Raw genomic sequence first — 20,222 nt, 5'->3', positions numbered from 1 at the left:
ATTTTGTTGTTGTTTTTTGTTTCCCATGTGCTGGTCAACTGGGTCATTAGGTTGCCTCAGTCATTTCCTGACTTTAGCAGAAACTTGATGTCAGTAGCAACCCAGTGACCCAGAAGTTGGCCATATTAGCTTCCCGTGTTCTAAAAGTTGCCAACTTCTGGGTCATCAGGTTGCTGCTGATGTCACTTCCTCTTTGCACATGCAATAAGTGATATTAGCAGTGACCTAATAATATATATATATGATGGTATATCATATCATGAATATAAAAAAACTTTTAAAAAAGGCCTGCGTAGTGAGTTATCCTTATTGCTGATATGGACACAAAGTGATGTTCTAGTATTCAAGTTATAAAATCATACAGTCTTCTTAGATCAAGATAGTCAATCAAATTGTCGCTTCATTTTGTACACAAGCTTAAACCGCAATATAGGACAATTCGTTATTATGCAGTGTCTCATTACAATGGTTTCTCTATAACTAAGGGTGCGATAAACAACATATGTTACAGGATATAGTATTGCAGTTCAGTTAGAATTCAATGGTAACTGTATTTCAATTTGCTGTACCAGATCTCAATGGTACAAGGAATATCTTACCTTGTTCTGGCAGATCTGGTGCACAGGTCTAGCATGAGCATCTGGAACAGTTACTACACTTTGACCAACATTCAGATCAAACACTTCTAAAGCACGGTTGGTGCCAGCTGTCAACACAATATCTGTAACTTTTCCATCAAGGTAAACAGTAGCGGTAGAAAAATGAACAATTCATAAAATCATAGGATCATAGAATTATACAGCACAGAAGGAGGCCATTCAACCCATCATGTCTGTGCTGGGTGTTTGAAAAGAGCTATCCAAATCACTCTCACTCCCCCGCTCTCTCCCCATAGGCCTGCAAACCTGTCCTCCCCAAATAATTATCTGTGGACAGAAGTAAAATTGGACAGAAGTAAAACACTACTCTTCACCACCACCCAGAAAAACATTCAAACTTAATTATAGTTCAGAAACTCGGGGAATTTAACATTGTGCTAAAATGTTCTACAGGGCAACTCCATTAAAACCCACTTTCTCGGAATCCCCAAAAATCGTACACCAAATGATAACAGGTCTACAAAACAAAATGGCCTCCGGTCCTGCTTCCTTGTCGTCAGGACACTGCTGCCATTTCCTGTGACTTGCGTATGTCTATTGTGCACAAGAAGCGCTGATGACCTCACTTCCTTTGAGAAGTGATGTCAGCAGCACTGACTGTTCATTGCGCACGTGTGCAGCAGGCAGGAAGTGACATCAGCAATGTTTCTTATGCATCGCACAAAATGTGCAGGAAGTGACCAAGCGACTCAGAAGGCAGCCATGAGACGCCAGACCCAGCTCGCTTCCAATATAGTGCAGTCCACATTATATACAAACCCACATTCAGCTGGAGTGCATTCTAGTGGGGTAACCCTCTATCAACAGCGGTACATTTACATAACTTGATCTCACCAAAGTTTTTTTTAAAAAAAACAAATATGAATCTAATCTAATCAAGTTCATCAATTCTACACATTGCCAATCAAAGGTTCTAATCTAAAATGCTTTAGAAAATGTTATAATTCCATATTATTTTATGAGAAAACTATTTACCAGCATCACAAATAACCTCATGGTTAAACAGCTATCCCATGCCATAACCAGCAGAAATTCAGCTGGTCAGCATTTAGAATGCAAACCTCCTTACTGTTCGTGGAATGGAAGTATCAGTCCCCAGGGATCATGCACAACCCCATGATTTTTTAACATATAATTTCCTTTAAGTACCTTTAAGTAACATATTGGGTTATGCTAGATTTAAACATAACACCATGGTGCCACATACAGTTTATAACTGCTATTCACTATGTGTGTGTGTGGGGGAGGAGATGGGGACTTGGATTAGGAACCTTACAAATATTAGTAACATATGTGAACTGGAAAATATCAGCATTAAAACTACATTTTTCTAATATAAAAACAATCAGCGCCTTGGGACGTCCTCCCGACGTGAAAGGCGCTCTGTAAATGGAATCTTGTTGTTCTCCTCCACCCCCCGCACGGTCTCATGTGGTGTCCCTCAGGGTTCTGTCCTCGGTCCCCTCCTCTTCACCCTCTATATGCTCCCCCTTGGTGACATCATCCGCAGACATGGAGTTAACTTCCACATGTATGCGGATGACACCCAACTCTACCTTTCCTCCTCTACTCTCAACTCCACGACCACCGATGTCCTGACAGCTGCCTGTCCGACATCGAGTCCTGGACGAGAGACAACTTTCTTCAGCTCAACGTGCGAAAAACTGAGGCCCTCCTGATTGGCTCGTGTCAGCGCCTCCGCACCTCAGGCGCCGACACCATCAGCATCCAAGGCTGCACTCTCCACCTCTCAAAGCCGGTCAGGAACCTCGGCGTTTTGTTCGACCCTGAGCTGTCCTTTCTCCCTCACATCCGCACCACAACTGGCACCGCCTTCCATCACCTCCGGAACATCGCCAGACTACGCCATTACCTCACCCCTCACGCTGCTGAAACCCTGGTCCACGCCTTTGTCACCTCAAGGCTGGACTATGGGAACTCTCTCCTCGCCGGCCTTCCCGCCACCTCCCTCCACAAGCTGCAGGTCATTCAGAACTCTGCAGCTCGTGTACTGTCCCGCACCAGGCTTCGCGACCACATCACTCCCACCCTCGCTCGCCTCCACTGGCTCCCCATCCCCCAGAGGATTGATTTCAAGATCCTCATCCTCACCTACAAGGCCATTCACGGCCTTGCTCCCTCCTACCTCTCCGACCTACTATCCCCCTACTTACCTGCCCGTACCCTCCGTTCCTCTGGTTCCGGTCTGCTCCACGTCCCCCGCCCCAATCGCCCTACCATCGGTGGTCGGGCTTTCAGCCTCTCAGCCTCCAGGCTCTGGAACTCCATCCCCCAGTGCCTTCGCCGCTTCCTCCCTCTCCTCCTTCAAGGCCGGTCTCAAAACCTTTCTCTTTGACCGAGCCTTCAGCTCCCCTCTCGACTCTCTTCCCCCTCCTCGCTCCCTCCCTTCCCTCCCCTCACCCTGACCATTTCCCCCTCCTCGCTCCCTCCCTTCCCTCCCCTCACCCTGACCATTTCCCCCCTCCTCTCTCCCTCCCTTCCCTCCCCTCACCCTGACCATTTCCCCCCTGCTCGGGTCCTGACCCAACTGTGCAGCGCCTTGGGACGTCCTCCTGACGTGAAAGGCGCTTTATAAATGGAATCTTGTTGTTGTTGTTGTTGTTGAATTATTGAGGCACAGAACATGGCTGTTTGTACGTGCTACGCCTTTCAAATTTTGTTTATACAACAAAGCAAGTCTTTCATCGTTGGTGGACAATGAGATTGGAAACAATGGTGAGGGTGCAGGGAAGGGAGGTGTGGAGGAAGATCTCTGGAGTGAAAGATTCCCTGACCAAGAATAAGCGAGCAATCTGTTCCAAGGTTTCTGCTGAATTTTCTGTGTAACTAATTTTTTTTAAACTACTAGTGGTATACAAGGGTGGTAGGATTTGACTCACTTTCTAATGTTCATTCACTTATTGTGTAAGAAATCTCTCCTCTGACAGCTCAGCAATGATTTCAAACAGTGGGTGGCAGGGTATAGAAGTCAAAGATAGGTTCTCAAGTGGCTGGGGGCATAGCCCTCTCCTGGAGCATGCTCGACTATCTTCAGGATGGGGGAGGAGGGTATTTTCTAGAGAGGCATTTCCACACCCACACACACCAAATTGGCCTTGTTGATTTTAGTTGCTTTTCTTTGCCTTCTTTGCTTGGTTCAGGAGCAGACCAAGTGTCTGACAACTACTTCATCCAATTCTAAAATGTTCTCTTGAGTGGTCAAGTTCCAGCCACGTTGAATTCAGCTTGGTGTTCCATCCACCCAAGTAGCTGCACTTTAAATGTCACCAATACATTTAAAACTGTTTTTCACTCTGCATATGTGTGGCCATGGAATTTCATATGCATTGCACTTCGAAGGCACAATAAAAGTTCACAGCAACAACTAACATTTACATAATAAGTGCAGGTGGTGCAGATTCAGACTGTGAAACAGTACAATTTAAAAATAACATGACCTTAAGCACTCAAGCAACCATATGTTTTTAGGGAAACAAAGAGTTATTCTGGTTACTTCAATCAGTTCACCCGCAGTCCAAAATCAGAGAGCTTCTGCAATCAGATTTACACCAACGTGAGGTAAAAAAAATGTCAAATGGGCATGACAACAGACAGAAAGGTCCCACCACAGCTATGTCGGAATGGGATTTAACTGGAATAGTAGGTAATGCTTCCAAAATTTCCCTCTAATAAAGAATGTATACTGGTTTTGGAATTCATTCAAACAAAAATATCGAAAGTACAACAGACATACAAAATTGCAGCAAATTGAAAGCAGATTATTACATACTTTACTCAAAGTGGTTTTTTTTGGACAATTTTTAACCTTTTCTTCTTTTGCTCTTTTCTTCCCCTCGCATTTTTCTTTTCAATTCCACTTCTCCCCCAACCCCATCTTCACAACGTAGGCATTAGTCACTACTTCATCCCAATACAGTTGAAATCCTCATCCCAGCCTTCATCACCTCCAGACTCAATTTTCTACTCTCTGCTTGCCTGCTTCCCCCTAACTTCACCCACCACAAGCTCCAAATCATCCAAGTAAAAAGCAACCCACATCCTCTCCCACACTGAGCTCCCAAACTCTAGTCCTCCCCTCCCGACTCTCTACCCCCTCCTCGCTCCCTCCCTTCCCTCCCCTCACCCTGACCATTTCCCCCCTGCTCGGGTCCCGACCCAACTGTACAGCGCCTTGGGACGTCCTCCCAACGTGAAAGGCACTCTATAAATGCAATCTTGTTGTTGTTGTTGCCCTCTGCCCCTATCCTCACCTTGCTCCACTGGCTCCCCATCCCTCAGTGGATCAACATTCCTACCTTTGTTCCTCAAGATCTTCATTCTTGCCTTCAAATGCTTGTGCCATCCTACTTCAGTGGTGTTATTCTCCCATCCATCACCTTGACTACACCATCTCTGACCTCCTTCATGTTCCTTATCCAGTCCAGCACACTATTTGCAGGCAAGCATTCTATCACTTAGTTCCCACTCCTGTAACTCTTCCAAAATCCCTCCATCTTGGCCTCTCTTTTTCTCTGCTTTTGAAATTAGTTTAAAAAACCTTTTGACTGTGTCTTCAGCCACCTTCCCCCTACTCCCCCTCACCAGCACCTCCCTCACAGCTTGTGTTCCCACTCAGATATTCGTTATTGCTTGGAAATGTTCACCTACATGAAAGGTACTATATAAGTGCAAATCGTTATTGCTGTTTTTTAAATTGGGCTCTTCGTGATAGTTATGATAGAAAAGATGTGTCATGAGTTTGGTATATAAAATGAGTAAGGCTATAAAAAGAAGAAAAAGAAAACTGAGGATCTGCAGATCAGAAATATGCATATACGTCTGTAACAATGGAAAGTGACCACAATGCTGCGGAAAAATAAGCTGTGTCCAGCAGATCGACATCCAAGCAGAGTTCCAGACAATCAGTCTGAGACAAGTCTAAGTATCTGCAGGATTTGCTGTTTTTCAACCGTTCTGGGAAAAGACACCAGTGTGGTATAATGTATGTCATTGGAACAAAGACAGAAATGGATAGGTTATGACTGCTTGCATAAGAATTTTACCAGTAGCAATGAAAAACAATCTGAAGCCTCTGTCCCTATGCAGAGCACCAGAGAAGATTGCAAGCTAGTGGGAAAAAGCTATGTAATAAATACTTCCTTGGTATTTTCCCATTCCAATTTAGCCAAATGTTTGCTTTTTCATTGCAAATCAAAACATTATTTAGTATCCTATTCCGTCCATCGGCAGGATAATTTTTCAGTCTAGAATTCCAAGCTCATGCAAAGATTCTTTTGAATTAAATATATTTGAGCAGAAATATATCACAGCAAACAGCAGCACAATGATTAATGATTAAATCTGATAGCTAGTCAACGTAAAACTGCACATTTAAAGACAACACATGCCTCTTGTTGAAGTATGATTCTCATGCTCCAAAGGATTTCCCTAGCCCCATAGTTTCCCTATGGTTTAAAATTGGGAAAACACCTATGGTGTTTATAGCATTCTTGATGTGTAGATGATTCAGCATTGGGTGGCTTATTTTGGCATCTACACATAAACCTAAGGCAACAAGATCAAAAACAGTCACTGATGAGTGCTATTCATTCACCCCAATTTGTCGACAAATGTGCGAAGACATGAACAATATTGATATTTTTCTTTGATTATAATAAGTAAGTGAACGGTGAGTGAACAATCTGTTTGGTGCGCATTTATTTCATCTCTCAATTAAGGGATTTTACATGAGAAAAGAGAGATGAGAAAAAGTTACCAAGCCCACTGAAGTTCATCCTTCTAGTAAACAGACTTTCCCATCAAATTAGAATTTGAATAAACCTATTGATTTTGCCTATCTTGCTCTGCATCTCCAATATTTACCAGTCTTTAACCAAAATAAGCTTTCTGTTTTCCTTTTCTATCCAATTATGTCCTGTGGACCTAATTTCAAGTTCATCTTATCTATAACATTTATATACTTGATATACGTAAACAAGATCACTTTGTAAAGCCCTATAAAGACAATGTTAATGTTTCTCTGATCCTTTGGATCTCATGCCGTTACTCTCATGATTAGTCGCATTGCTCTTTTCTGTAACATTCCTAATGCAAGTAGATCTTTTTTGTGATACTGTGACCAAAATTAAGCACATTACTCCAGGTGAAGTCTATTGTTAAAGTCTATTGTTAAAGTATAATTCTACACACTTAGTGTTTTAGAATACAATGGTTATACACCCTAGTGTATTTGATTAGCTTTTAAAATTGCTTTACAACATCTGACATTGGACAACTTTACTCGCAGGCCCTGATTAGTCTCCCAGCTCCAATTCACTCATTTCATTATACACATTTTGTCAATTTACCTGTAATCTACTTTACATTTATCAGTGTTCATTTTCATTTGCTATGTATCTGCCAAAATGGATTAATGATTTAAAACCTCTGTAATTTGTTTCTCCACTGCTCCACCTGTGTATGTCATAACCATATCTGACTAACTCATAATGTTATATTATATTAGATTATATAAATGTCAGATTATATTGTTCCAAACTGCTCTCAATATTTCCCGCAGTACAACATCACAATTTCCACAAGTACTCTCTTTTTTCTATTTGAACCCAGTTCTCATTTGTCCTGTGTGCTGATATTAATTGACAGTTTAAGCATTTAAGGACTTTAAATTATACAAACACAAACTGTGCAAATCTTCCTTGCTCCCTGCCAAAAACAGAAAAGGTATACTGTATCTATGATGTGATCAATAAAGGATACAAGAATAGAAGTCATTCACGGCTGACAGGCAGGTGATCTCCTGGGTGGCAGTCATCTTGAATTTGCCAACTAATTTGCTTCTGCTCTTCTTTTTATAACTGTAGAGAAACAAGGTTTGAAATGTGTGTCAGTCTGGCTCAGCTGGTAGCGCTCTCGCCTCTGAGTCAGAAGGTTGTGGGTGCAAGCCATATGTCAAGCTGTGGAACTCATATCGTCTAAATTGATACTCCAATGCAGTGCTGGGTGTGCTGCATTGTTGAGGATGCCATCCTTTGAATGAGATATCAAACTGGCGAAAGGTTCTATCATCGACCTTTCAGCGAAAGATCGATGGCGAAAGGTCATCGACAGTTTTGGCGAAAGGTCATTGACCTGAAACTTTAACTCACTTTCTCCTCTCCATAGATGCTGTCTGATCTGCTGAGTGTTCCCAGCAACTTCTGTTTTTATTATGCACTATATATATATATATAGAATGTACAGAACACCTCTGACTGCAATGCATTTCAAGGTTACAGAGAGTTTGAAATGAGATGAACTACTAAAACTGTGGCTGTGAGCACAGGGGCCAGTTGTAGCTCACAACACCTTTCTGGTCAGCACGGTTCCATTTTAATAATAATCATAATCCTTACATTTGATATAGCACCTTATCATGTCATTGAAACATCTCAAAGCGGTTCAAAGGTTATACTGTAAATTGAATTGACTGTATATTTTCTGGGTTAAATGTCAGGAAACCTTATAATTGCCAGTAGCTTGAACGTTCATGAAGTTTCAATGGCACAATAATATGGCCTAATTATTGTGGCACAATAATTTCCTGAGGAAATACAGACTCTGATTGAACTTAAGTGAAAATAAAGAGCAGGATATACCCTACATTAGATTATATAATCAGAACATTTAGGGAAGAAATTTCACCTTTTTCTAGATTTATTGAATTTTAGATTGGCAGAATTAGGCAAATTCTTTCACACAGCTTTAACTTTGAAGCTAGTTTTCTGTAAGTTTTCAAAAACTACAGAAAACCAACTACAAAATTTATTCTGAATTCAACAATTTGATAAATTCTGAACACTCTAAAATGCTATATAAAAAGAATAAATAATAATAATCCTTGAATTTGATATAGCGCTTTTCACGTCTTCTAGACATCTCAAAGCACTTCACAGAATATACTGTAAAGTGAATTGACTGCATTTTTGTGGGCAAAACGCGGCAGCCAATTGCGCACAGCAGTGTCCCACAAACTGTCATGGATTGAAGTGACCAAATTATTATTGTTTTTTTCTTGAGGGATTATTATCAGGCGTGTGGAGTAAGGAAACTTGCCCAAGGTTTCGCTCTGCCGGGAATCGCTTGTGAGACAAGTGCTCTAACCACTGAACTGCAGGACACCACAAATGCAGACCCAAGTGAAATTTCTCTCAGTATTTCTCCCCACTAGTATCGATGACCATGGAACATATTTGCACAAAAAGTAGATTAAAAAAATACAGAAGCATTCAAGAACTTCTATAACCAAGCAACATTTATCAGGTCAAGGGAACTTTTTAAACTTGGTTATGAGTACTTCAGAGCACCAGCCAATCTTTCAAGAAAAGTGGAGAGAGGGGGTTGAGTCATAAAGGACAATATAAAAGTAAGGAATAGACTGATCTGCTTTGGTGAGAATATCTGCAGGCATCAGAGACCCCTAAATCCCCACACGAGAAGAGTCAATGGAATGTACCCTAAGAATGTAACACTTCTTGGCCACCTGACTCTCTTCTTCTTCCCTCACAACCAAACCCAACAGCGAACACAGAAATCAAACAGCTCTTGGTCTCCCAACAATAAATCTAACTCAGATGTACACTATTGAAATAGAGTAGTGGTAAAGGCACCAAAATAAAGCACTGTAAAGTATTGAATCTGTGGACCACTCAGCCCAATATTGATCATATGCCAACAAGTGGTAAAATTATGAAAAAATATAAAGTCCACAACACATCTGTTTTAAGTTTAGTATATAAATACCCCAAAATATGGCAACTTGGAAAAAAAGTAAATAAGCACTCAAGGTACAAAGATATTAAGATTAGTATTGGTGGATAAACTAAACCAAGGAAAATAATCTTAAAATTAGAGCTAAGCTGCTTAGAAGCAAGATCAGAAGATATTTCGTCACACAAAGTATTGTGAGAGTGTGGAATGCACTGCCTCAGAACAATAACTTGCATTTATATAGCGGCCTTCAGGCAGGTAGCGTCTCGGACCATTTAATGTTGGCAGAGCTTGACCCTGAGTCAAGGAGAGAGGAGAGTGACGAAGAAAAGAGAAAGATCTTCAGAAGGGCGTAGAGGCAGAATGAATTGGGATGTTTAAAAGAGAGAGACAGAAACTTGGGAAGTAAAAAGTGAGGAAATCGGAAATGAAAGATCTGCCATGATCTAATAAAATGGCCAAACAGACAGAAAGACCTACTTCTGTATTAACCATTTCTCAAACATCACCATAAATTTAAGTTGATCCAAGACCTATGAGGTCAAATTGAACTGTTTTCTGGTTCTACAATTTTAAATGCATACTTTATTGACATGTCCACTAGCTGCAGCTCACTAATTTGTCTTAGAAACCTTCAACTTTGAACACATCATATCTCTGCCAATGCTTCTTAGCAGCACTACATTAAGGTCTAGACCTGAATAATCTTTGCTGTGAACTGCCTCCAGGAAGCACCACGTGCCCTGAAAGGTGGACACTTAAAGAAAGCTTGCAGGCATTTATTTTGGCCTAATATCAGAGGCCGACATTTGTAGCATGTTCAACATCTATATTAATAGGCATTCCCAAGGTACCAGAAAAGAGGTTTTAGATAATGTAGGACGGTTTGCCAGATTGTAAGCTGTCCAAGATTTATTTTTGGTCATTTTGGCCCATCCTAAGCTTTTTTTGGATGTCTATGTGCACTTTTTTTTAAATGAAGCAGATAAGACTGTAGTTAATAAACATAGGGTTAGAAATTCCACCTGGGTTTATATATCTATTAACAGAATATTTCAGAATGCGCAAAATTTGGCAAATTAATGAATTAAGTTTGAACCTTGGGGCCTGTTTTCTGGAATTCTTAAAAGAACATCGAGTTAACTCTAGATGAATAACAGGTTTCAGGAATTCCTTGAGAACCTCTTGGTGATTAGAGAAAAACGTTCTAACCTGTACAATCTTTCAATAATTGGACCCACTAATTCTTGGTAACATCCTTTTAAATCTAACCTGCACTCTCCCTGAACTAAACTGGAAAATAAATGTTCAAAAATTGTTTCCTTCCAGCAGATATTGTGAAAAAATTAAATGCTAACTGAACAATATATTGAGAATGTGGATTGTGGCTTCAGAAAAATAATAATAAACCACATATTGTCATCATGCCTAGTACAATAAGAGCATCTAATTAGACATAATAACCTATATTCAATCCCAAGTGATTACAATGTGAAAAATAAAGAAATAGAGAAAATCAGGAAATGTATCAATCTACAATTCGAATGTGGATTTATGTACAACAAATATATTTTCTATAATCATCGGTGCAACTTGGACTGTTAATAAGACTTTTCAAAAATGACTTGACAAAATACCTGGTGAACAAAATATCAACCTCCTGCAAAAAGTAGCTATTTTAGGAAGAAAACAAATATATTAAGAAAAGTAACATCTATTCATATCTAAAGTAGCAGTGTTATTGGTCTGGCTGACCCATGACTGAAAAACATTAATAAGTTACCTCTACAGAGTGATTTAAACTGTAATAACATAATAATAATCCTTGAATCTGGTACTGCATCTTTCATGTGCAAAGGACATCTCAAAAAAGGATACATTGGAAAGTGATGTGACTGTGTATTTGTAGGTGAACAACGACAACAAAATTCACGTCGGGAGGACGTCCCAAAGCGTTGAACAGTTAGGAGTCGGAGCCAGAGCATGGGGAGGGTGGTGTAGGGGTGAGGGAAGGAAGACAGGTGGGAGGGCGACCAAATGCACGGTCGAAGTGAAGGGTCTTGAGACCGACCTTGAAGGAGGCAAGGGAGGAAGCGAGGCAAAGGGACCGTGGGATGGAGTTCCAGAGTGTGGGGGCGGAGAGGCTGAAAGCCTGGCCGCCGATGATAGAGCGGGTCGGACGGGAGACATGGAGCAGGCCGGAGCCCACTGAACGGAGAGCACGGGCAGGTGAACACAGGAAGCCATTTATTTGCACATAGCAAAGTCCTACAAACAGCTATGAGGGGAATCAACAATTTTATTTTATTTAGGGGATTGTTGGCCAGGACACAAGGAGAAATTCTCTTCTATTGTGTTAAGATACAAGAAGGTAACATTACTTCCAACATCTAACACACATGGACATCCAAAATTTCAGTACTTGTATCAGATCATTGCATTACCGATAGGACTTCAAGAGTTTCTGAACCTACTACAAACCTGTGTTATGCAGCACAGAGATGTGTCCTATTCTCTACCATTAACATCCAACACTTGAAGAGGGCCCAAACAAAAATGAAATTACCAAGAAAAGAAGGCTACAAGTTTAAAAAGAAATCTTATAAAATTAGCTTTACACAAACCTTTTAATGTCATCTCTGCTGGTATCCAAATGGTATCTGTGCAGCTGAAACTCTGATCCAGAAGCAAACAACAGAAATTTGTCCATATAGTAGAACTGAGCAGACCGTGCTGGCTTCAGAAAGGTGTCAGCCCCCTAAAAATACACAGACTTAGTCATTGTACTTCTTTAGTAGGATTTAAGATGAACGACCACATATCAATGAAAATAGTTTGTACGGTGTCCAATTAAGCTAATGTTTTGTTTTTGCCACAAAATTAGGTGTGGAATCATCTCAATATCACTCTATTATAGTAAGTAATATTCACATTTGGCTTATTCTTACAGATACAAAACTAAATTCTGTGAAATCACAGCAACTGATGCACTGAAATAGTGATAACTGCATCAGAGTTGCAATTAATGTAAATGTATTTTACCACGTGCACTCGTTTGAAAGGACTGTTAAATCTGGGACATAAAAAATGGACAGTTAAATCTGGGACATAAAAAATGGACACAAGAAATGCGACAATCCCTTTTTTGTATATATAAGTAAAAACACATCTGCCATTCATAATGGCAGACTAAGCCCCAATGAGAAGACAACATTACAGGTTAATATCGAACCAACAGGTTTTACAAATGATCTTTTAAGGATCCTCAGCTACACCCACAATAACACTAACAAATAATAGTCCTACACATGCTGGACAAGCAAAGACAAAGTTACTGCATAAATATGCATGGAGCTACAGTCACAGTTTCCGATTATGCACCTATCCTCTAGAACTAACTTGAACTCTAGTTCTATTCGATCTTATCATATATGTGTGGTATTTACCCTTTACAAAAGCTACAAAGCAAGTTTAATAGAAGACGGATGGTACTTATGGCATTCGTGACCAAATTATTATTGGGTTTTTTTCTTGAGGGATTATTATCAGGCGTGTGGAATAAGGAAACTTGCCCAAGGTTTCACTCTGGCGGGAATCGAACCCAGGTCTCTCGCTTGTGAGGCAAGTGCTCTAACCACCGAGCTACAGGACACCACAACCACTGAGCTACAGGACATCACAAATGCAGACCTGAGTCTTTTCTCAAATACATCTGACAACTATCCATAGAGTGCAGCTCACAAACAGCCTATGCTTCCTCCCTTCAAGGCAGCCACATCTCTGCAGTGCTCAGCTGCTGTGTAAAGCTATACATTTATAGCTGTACTGCTAATCGACTCCTCCGCCCAACCCTCTCACGCCTCCCCCATCCTCACCTCCAATGCGAACCTCCAGGCGATGCTGGACTTCCTCGAATCCAAAGTTGAGGGGATCCACTCAACTGCCTCTTTCCTTCTACCTACTACCCCCACCCCATCTCCCCCTCACATCCTGGCCCTGAGCCACCCTCCCTCCACATTTTCGAACCTGTCTCCCACTCCTCTCTCACCACCACTATAACCCACATGAAACGACCACCTGCTCCCTCGACCCCATTCCTTAATCCTTACCTCCCAGCTCGACCTCCTTGCCCCTCTACTCACAGATATCATTAACCTCTCCCTATCCACTGGTACCGTTCACACCACTTTAAAAACGGCCGTCATCACACCTATCCTTAAAAAACCCTCCCTGGACCCATTCCTGCACTCAAACTATCACCCCATTTCCAAACTCCCTTTCCTCTCCAAGGCCCTGGAACAAGTCGTTGCTTCCCAGCTTCACTCCATCCTCTCTCGCCACTCCCTTCACGAACCCCTCCAATCGGGTGTCCGTGCTAGCCACAGCACAGAAACAGCCCTGGTCAAAGTCACAAATAACATTATTACCATCTACAACCACGGCTCACTCTGCTTCCTCATCCTCCTTGACCTCTCTGCTGCCTTCGATACTGTCAACCTCATCCACAGCTGCTCCTCTCATCTTAACTTTCACGGTTCTGTCCTTGAATGGTTCAGATCGTACCTCTCACACATTCTCCACTTCATCTCCACAAACAGCCCCTCCTCTAGCCCCCGCACCATCTCGTGGAGCATTCCTCAGGGCTCTATCCTTGGTCCCCTCCTCTTCAATATCAATGTGCTCTGTCTTAATAACATTATCCAAAGACATGGGGTCAACTTCCACATGTATGCGGATGACACCCAACTCTACCTCTCTGCCTCTACCTTTGACTTCAGGACCACAGCTGTCCTGACAGAATGTCTGTCAGACAACAAGTCCTGGATGAGAGCTAACTTTCTTCAGTTGAATGTCAACAGGAACGAGGCTCTCCTGATTGGCTTCCGTCAGCGCCTCCTCACCTCAGGCACTGACAGCATCACCATCACCATCCATGGTTGCACACTCCACCTCACTAAGCCAGTCCAGAACCTTGGCGTCTTGTTTGACCTTCAACTATCCTTTCTACCCCACATCCATGCCATGACCCGCTCTGCCTTTGTCCTCCTCCGCAACATCATTTTCAATCCACGGCTGTGTGTGGGATATTGCTGTGCACAATTGGCTGGCGCGTTCACCCACAAATATACAGTCAATTCACTTTACAGTGTGTTCTGTTAAGCGCTTTGGGACGTCCTCCTGACGTGAAAAGCGCTATATCAAATGCAAGGATTATTATTATTATTATAGAAGATACAGTTCAAGGTCCTCACCTTCTTGGTCCTCACCTTCAGAGCCCTCCATGACCTCACTCTCCCCTACCTCTGCAATCTCCTAACCCCCTACCATCCTGCCCGCTCCCTCCTTTCAGCGGGCTCTGGCCTGCTTCATGTCCCCCACCTCACCCGCCCCACCATTGGCAGGTGGGCCTTCTGCCACTCTGCCCCCACCCTCTGAAACTCCATCCCGCAGTCCCTCCACCTTGTCCCTTCCCTTGCCTCCTTCAAGATCCAGCTCACGACCCTCCTCTTCAACCGTGCGTTTCGAGCACCCTGCTTCCCCCACTGCCTCCATTCTCCCCAATCCCGATCCCCAGCTCGAGTCCGAAACACTGACTGTTTAGCTCCTTGGGACGTCCTCCTGACGTGAAAGGCACTTTACGAATGTAACTTTGTCGTTATTATTTCACTCACTTCCTGATGCTACTTAAACACAAATCAAACAGGAATACAGAATGTAACTATTTCATTCGATAACCCAGGATATTTCGATCGGGTCATCATGGATACAATTCTGATACCAGTCAAGCTACTTTAACCACTTCTGGTGTCTCAGTAGTTTTTTAAATTATTTTACTTTTCTTCCCAAACAGGAAAAATGGCCTAAATCTATGTAACATTTTAAAGTGTCTAGAAATTGGCAAATGGTTGAACTCAGTCTTAACTTTGAAGAGAGAAATAGTGGTGAATTCAGTAGGAATTAATGCGGAGTTTCATAAATTCTATCAAGCAATGTAGTGCCCAGATTGTCAGATGACTAAACAAAATTATGACTTGTTTGTGGAACCTCCTTTGAGCACGGCAGCTGAGCATTGCATCACAGAATACAACTGAGAAGGTAGAGCAGATATACGAGAGGCCAAATTATTAGAAACTGCAGTTGAAACAATTGAGAAAGATCCTGATGAGGGAATTTGGGGGGATAAAATGATTCAATAAGGTGGACGTTAATAAACTGTTTCCACTTGTTGGCAAGACCAGAGAGGGAGGGTATAAATATAAGATAGGTCTAACAGGGAGTTTTTGAGTAACTTCTTCATGTGGAGTTAGTGAAAATGTGGAAGTCATTGCCGGAAGCCGTGAGGAAAAAAGCACCAATGTATTTAAGAAGAAACCTGATGGAGATATGAGGGAGAGGGGAATAGAGAGGTATTGGAGAGGGCAATAGCAGGAATGGTGCCTCATGTGGACTATGAACAGTAGCATGACCTAGTTGGGTCAAAGACCTGTTTCTGTACGTATCACTAAATAAAAAGTAAAGAGGTTGATATACCAGTTATACTTAAGATAACCAGCAAAACACCTTACTGAGGTCACTTATTAGATGTACTAGGTCACTAATGCTGCAATTGTGCTGCTAAGAGCGAAGTTACGTTGCTCAATTTTGTTTGTGCTTTGGGTATTTGTTTTTAAACCCTTTATAAGAGCTGGTCATGAATTCAGTCATAAAATAGCATTAACAGTCAATTCAAAAGTTAGAACGAGTTAGTAATTGCAACAGAGTTATTGAGTCTTACAGTTTGGGAGATTAATCATGTACAATAGAAAGAGGAAGAATATGCTCTTATTATGTTATTTCGTTTCTCCATCACAAATCAAACTTAGAATATGAAGCCTACGATCTAACAGGAAGTTCGTCAGGATTCTTTTAAATCTTATGGCATTATGCATATTTCTCTCTGAATTCAGGTTCAGTCCAAGAAATAATTCAGAAATCTTAAAATGATACCAAATCATTATCTAAAACAAAACATAAGTGAATGTAAGATTGTGCAATACTGCATATCTACAGAGCTCATTACATTGTACGTATTTCACTGTTGCCAGGCTATAAGACCCATGAGTCCTATTTTTTTTCTATACAAATGCAGAGTATATACAGCACACTCATTTTGAGGATGTTACCTCACTATCATAACAGTCCGGGTGGATTGGTCTGAAATGATGTCATGGAATTAGACTTTATCGCAGTCTAGAATGCTGTACACAGCTGTCAACTGGAAAATCGTAATAATACATTTGTGTGCATTGTTGTTTGGATTTATACATCTAATAAAGAAGCAGGGCTCAAAACTAATCGCATTTCAGAAAATGAGTAATGTTTAAGTGGTTGAAAGTTGCTCTGTCGTGTTGTAATGATACATGTCTGACTTTCACAGAATATGATACTCAAATTATAACCTTGCTAAAGGATTGATCCCAAATCACTGATAGTTTTAGACGTCTGTGTGATTCAATTGGATAAAAGATAAAACACAGCAATTTTTTCTTTGCCTATTTTTTAGTTAATCGGAAGAGTATACTTGTTTTGGATTGAAAAACAGACACAATTAACCGCTCAGGGAAACCACTAAGCTACTAATGTAAAATTTTCTTACCCACTATTGAATTAAATTAAACAGTCCATTTTAAGGCACTCGGGGAGAAAAGCAACTAATCACACACTTTTTTTTGTAGAGGCGGCAGCCCAAATTGACTGGCAGAAGCCATATGACGTACTGTGCCATATGATGTGGAGTTCTATAGCTCAGTGGTTAGGGCATTGATGATCTGGATTCACAGACTCAAGTGTATAGTACATACATTTGCAGAGACCTAAAAATTCCACCTAACCTTAGCATGTAAAACTATTGTATCTTAAAATGCAACATCAATTGTGGAAAGATCTTAAATTCAGTCTACATAGGTTTTCTATAGTCTTAAAAAGAATAAGCTTCCCCAAAAAAATGAAGAATTTTTCTGCTCAATCTTAATTTTTAAGTCAAACTGGACTTACAGGTTTAATTTAGATGGAATATTTGGCCTCTAATATTCATCCAGCTTTTTTCTGAAAGTAAATCAGCATTAACTTCTTTTGTTGGGATCCTGTTTCACATATCCAAAATTTTGTGTTCCAAATATTCCCAACCTAGGTGAAAAATGCTTCCAATCTCGATCACCATAAAGAACCTTATTATTGCACTCATTTTTGGTATGACTGCAACATCTTGTTATAGAATAATGTAATTTCGATATCCTTCCATTGCATAACATCTCATTATGAATATAACAAACATTTACCAAGATCAGTGCTGGTTTTGAGCCTTGAGCTGGCCAGATCCACAGCGTTTGGTCTTCAGATGCCGATAGCAGCCATTTATTATTTTGGGACCAACTAACACAAGACACTGCTCCATCGTGACCTTAAATCAGAAGTGAAAAACACAGAAAAAGGCTTAGAATACATCTTACTAATTCAACTACCTGAAGAAGCACGTCAGCAGTCAGAACGACAGAATAGCAATAGACGCAGAATCAAGTCCCACTCCACTCAGTTGCTAATGCAAGATGAGATAAGCAAAACAACAACTTGCATTTACATAGTGCTCCTCAGGCGCGACCTGAAGATGGGGAAGGAAGGGGCAAGGCAGAGGGATAGAGGAAGGGTGACCCAGAGTTTCTAGGCTGAAAGCACCGCCGCCAACGGTGGAATGGAAGGCACGGGGGACATGCAGGAGGCTGGAGCCAGTCGAGGCAGGGAGGCGACAGGGCATGAAAGAATATGAAAACGAGTGTGAGGATCTTGAAATCGATCTATTTGATGATAGGGAGCCAGTGGAGCCTGGCTAGAACTGGTGTGATGTTAGTACAGAGTTTAGTAAGGGTGAGAATGTAGGTGGCGGACTTTTGGATCAACTGGATCCTGTGGATGGTGAAGCTGGGGAGTCCAACAAATAGGGCATTTGAGAAGGTTGCACTGGGGGAGCGGACAATCTCTGACGCTTATTGGCAGCAAGTTACAGGCAACATTAGCAGAATCATGGGAGCACCCCACACACCTACCTTCTTGGTTCCAGACCTCAGATCAGGCAGGAATGAGGTTAAAATATTTGAATCAAGGCAGCACTTATCACTGAAAAGCATTGGCTGTTGCAGTCTTCGATTCAAATTATCATTAAAATTTTGATATTTGAGTGCTCTTAAGAGGTTGGATGTCAGTAGATCTCGATATCTCCCTGACTTCTCTGTATGTATGACAAGCCAACGCCATGAAACCCCTCCAGTTACTTAATCGTTTACCTAATTAGTTAATTAATCAACACCTTGCCTGCCTAGGCACCAAACACAAACCATATTTCATTCAATGCACCTCATGGTTAGAAATAGTTACAGTCCCCACTTTGTAATTTCAGTTGCAAGTACAAGTATTGCTTCCATATTGGAGCCAACAATAAATGTCAGTATTCTCCATTTATATAGGATCCCAAAGCCAACAAAAATTGATTCTAGCTGCAGGACTATCTGGCAAATTGAGTTGTACTAGAGAATGAAACATAATTGTTCATTATTGGAGTAATTGGACTTTGAGCGATAGGAATTTAGTCAAAGACGAGGGTACCAACTGGAGAATTTTCCTTCTCCTTAAACCAAGTAATTCTCAAATCACTGATTCAAAAATATAAGAAAAATACCCCGATCAGTTAATAGAAGACATACAAACCAGATAAGCAGCTGTTTGTGGGACAATGCTGTATGCAATTGGGCTGCCTTGTTCACCTACAAATACACAGTCCCTCCACTTCACATTAAATCCTGTGAAGGACTTATTGAGATGGCTTCCTCACATGAAAGACACTATACCAACTGTAAGACAATTATTATTATTATTATGATTATTATAAAGTATGTTAAAACGTTTAACTGAAATTCTGCACTTAAACTGATTTGAATTAGTCAACAGCCCCAATTATCATTATTTATCATTTTATTTTTTAAAACTGCATTGTGAACCTTTGCCAAAATACAGTGCTTGAAATATTACCTGCAAATAAATTAATGACACACACACACAACTAATGCTAAGTTAATACTGATGGAAGTGAAGCCACTTCACTCTCAACAATTTGTGCATGAAGTTAATATTTATATTAAAAGATAGTTTATTGAAAGTTCGCAGATATTTCAATAATCCACCTAGGAACTTTGATGGGAGAATGATCCCACTGTAATTCATACCCATTAAATATGGGACATTTTTCTAAAGCTATCTTTTAAAAAATAGAGATTTGTTTGTAGGATGCTGCTGGCACAGTTGAACTGCTATTTGATTATTTTAAATATTTCACTTCATTTCTAATAACCTTAGTTTGTAAAGTGCTTTGAAACCTCTCTTTTATATCAAAGTGGTTATGTAATATGAAAGTTATTAAAAAATGAACACAAAATACACAGTCAATCCATTTTACAATATATCCTGTGATGAGCTTTGATACATATCAATGATGTGATGAGGCCCTATTTCAATTGCAAGGATTATCATTATAATTTATTATTAACATCTTTTTAAATTTAAAGCATAGATAAGCAAAACAGTTTTATTTCAGTTTTTTTTAAAAAACTGTCCACACCACTGGTTCTTGCAGAGTGCCGTTTCTCTGCTGCCCTCTTGTGTTTATTATGATTACATCTAAAAAGGAGAGTTTTAAACTGGTATTTGTTGAACATTAGAAACCAGGCAGGGCGAAACCTTGGGCAAGTTTCCTTACTCCACACGCCT

General features: G+C 40.8%; 1 protein-coding gene across 1 annotated transcript in view; it reads right to left on the bottom strand.

Annotated features, from left to right (window-relative positions):
- Window positions 1–20,222, bottom strand: part of wdr27 (WD repeat domain 27) — a 215,713-nt gene that overhangs the window by 165,915 nt on the left and 29,576 nt on the right. Inside the window, exons 17-20 of the mRNA XM_042333122.1 lie at window positions 17,747–17,868; window positions 12,053–12,186; window positions 7,440–7,537; window positions 600–721 (exon numbers count right to left, since the gene is read on the bottom strand). Of these exons, the coding sequence (XP_042189056.1) occupies window positions 600–721; window positions 7,440–7,537; window positions 12,053–12,186; window positions 17,747–17,868 (476 nt within the window). The remainder of the gene's footprint in view (window positions 1–599; window positions 722–7,439; window positions 7,538–12,052; window positions 12,187–17,746; window positions 17,869–20,222) is intronic.

This window comes from Callorhinchus milii, unplaced genomic scaffold (genome assembly GCF_018977255.1).
Source record: "Callorhinchus milii isolate IMCB2004 unplaced genomic scaffold, IMCB_Cmil_1.0 Scaffold3, whole genome shotgun sequence".
NCBI classification, from domain to species: domain Eukaryota; kingdom Metazoa; phylum Chordata; class Chondrichthyes; order Chimaeriformes; family Callorhinchidae; genus Callorhinchus; species Callorhinchus milii.
This window is presented reverse-complemented; position numbering and strand designations above follow the sequence as displayed.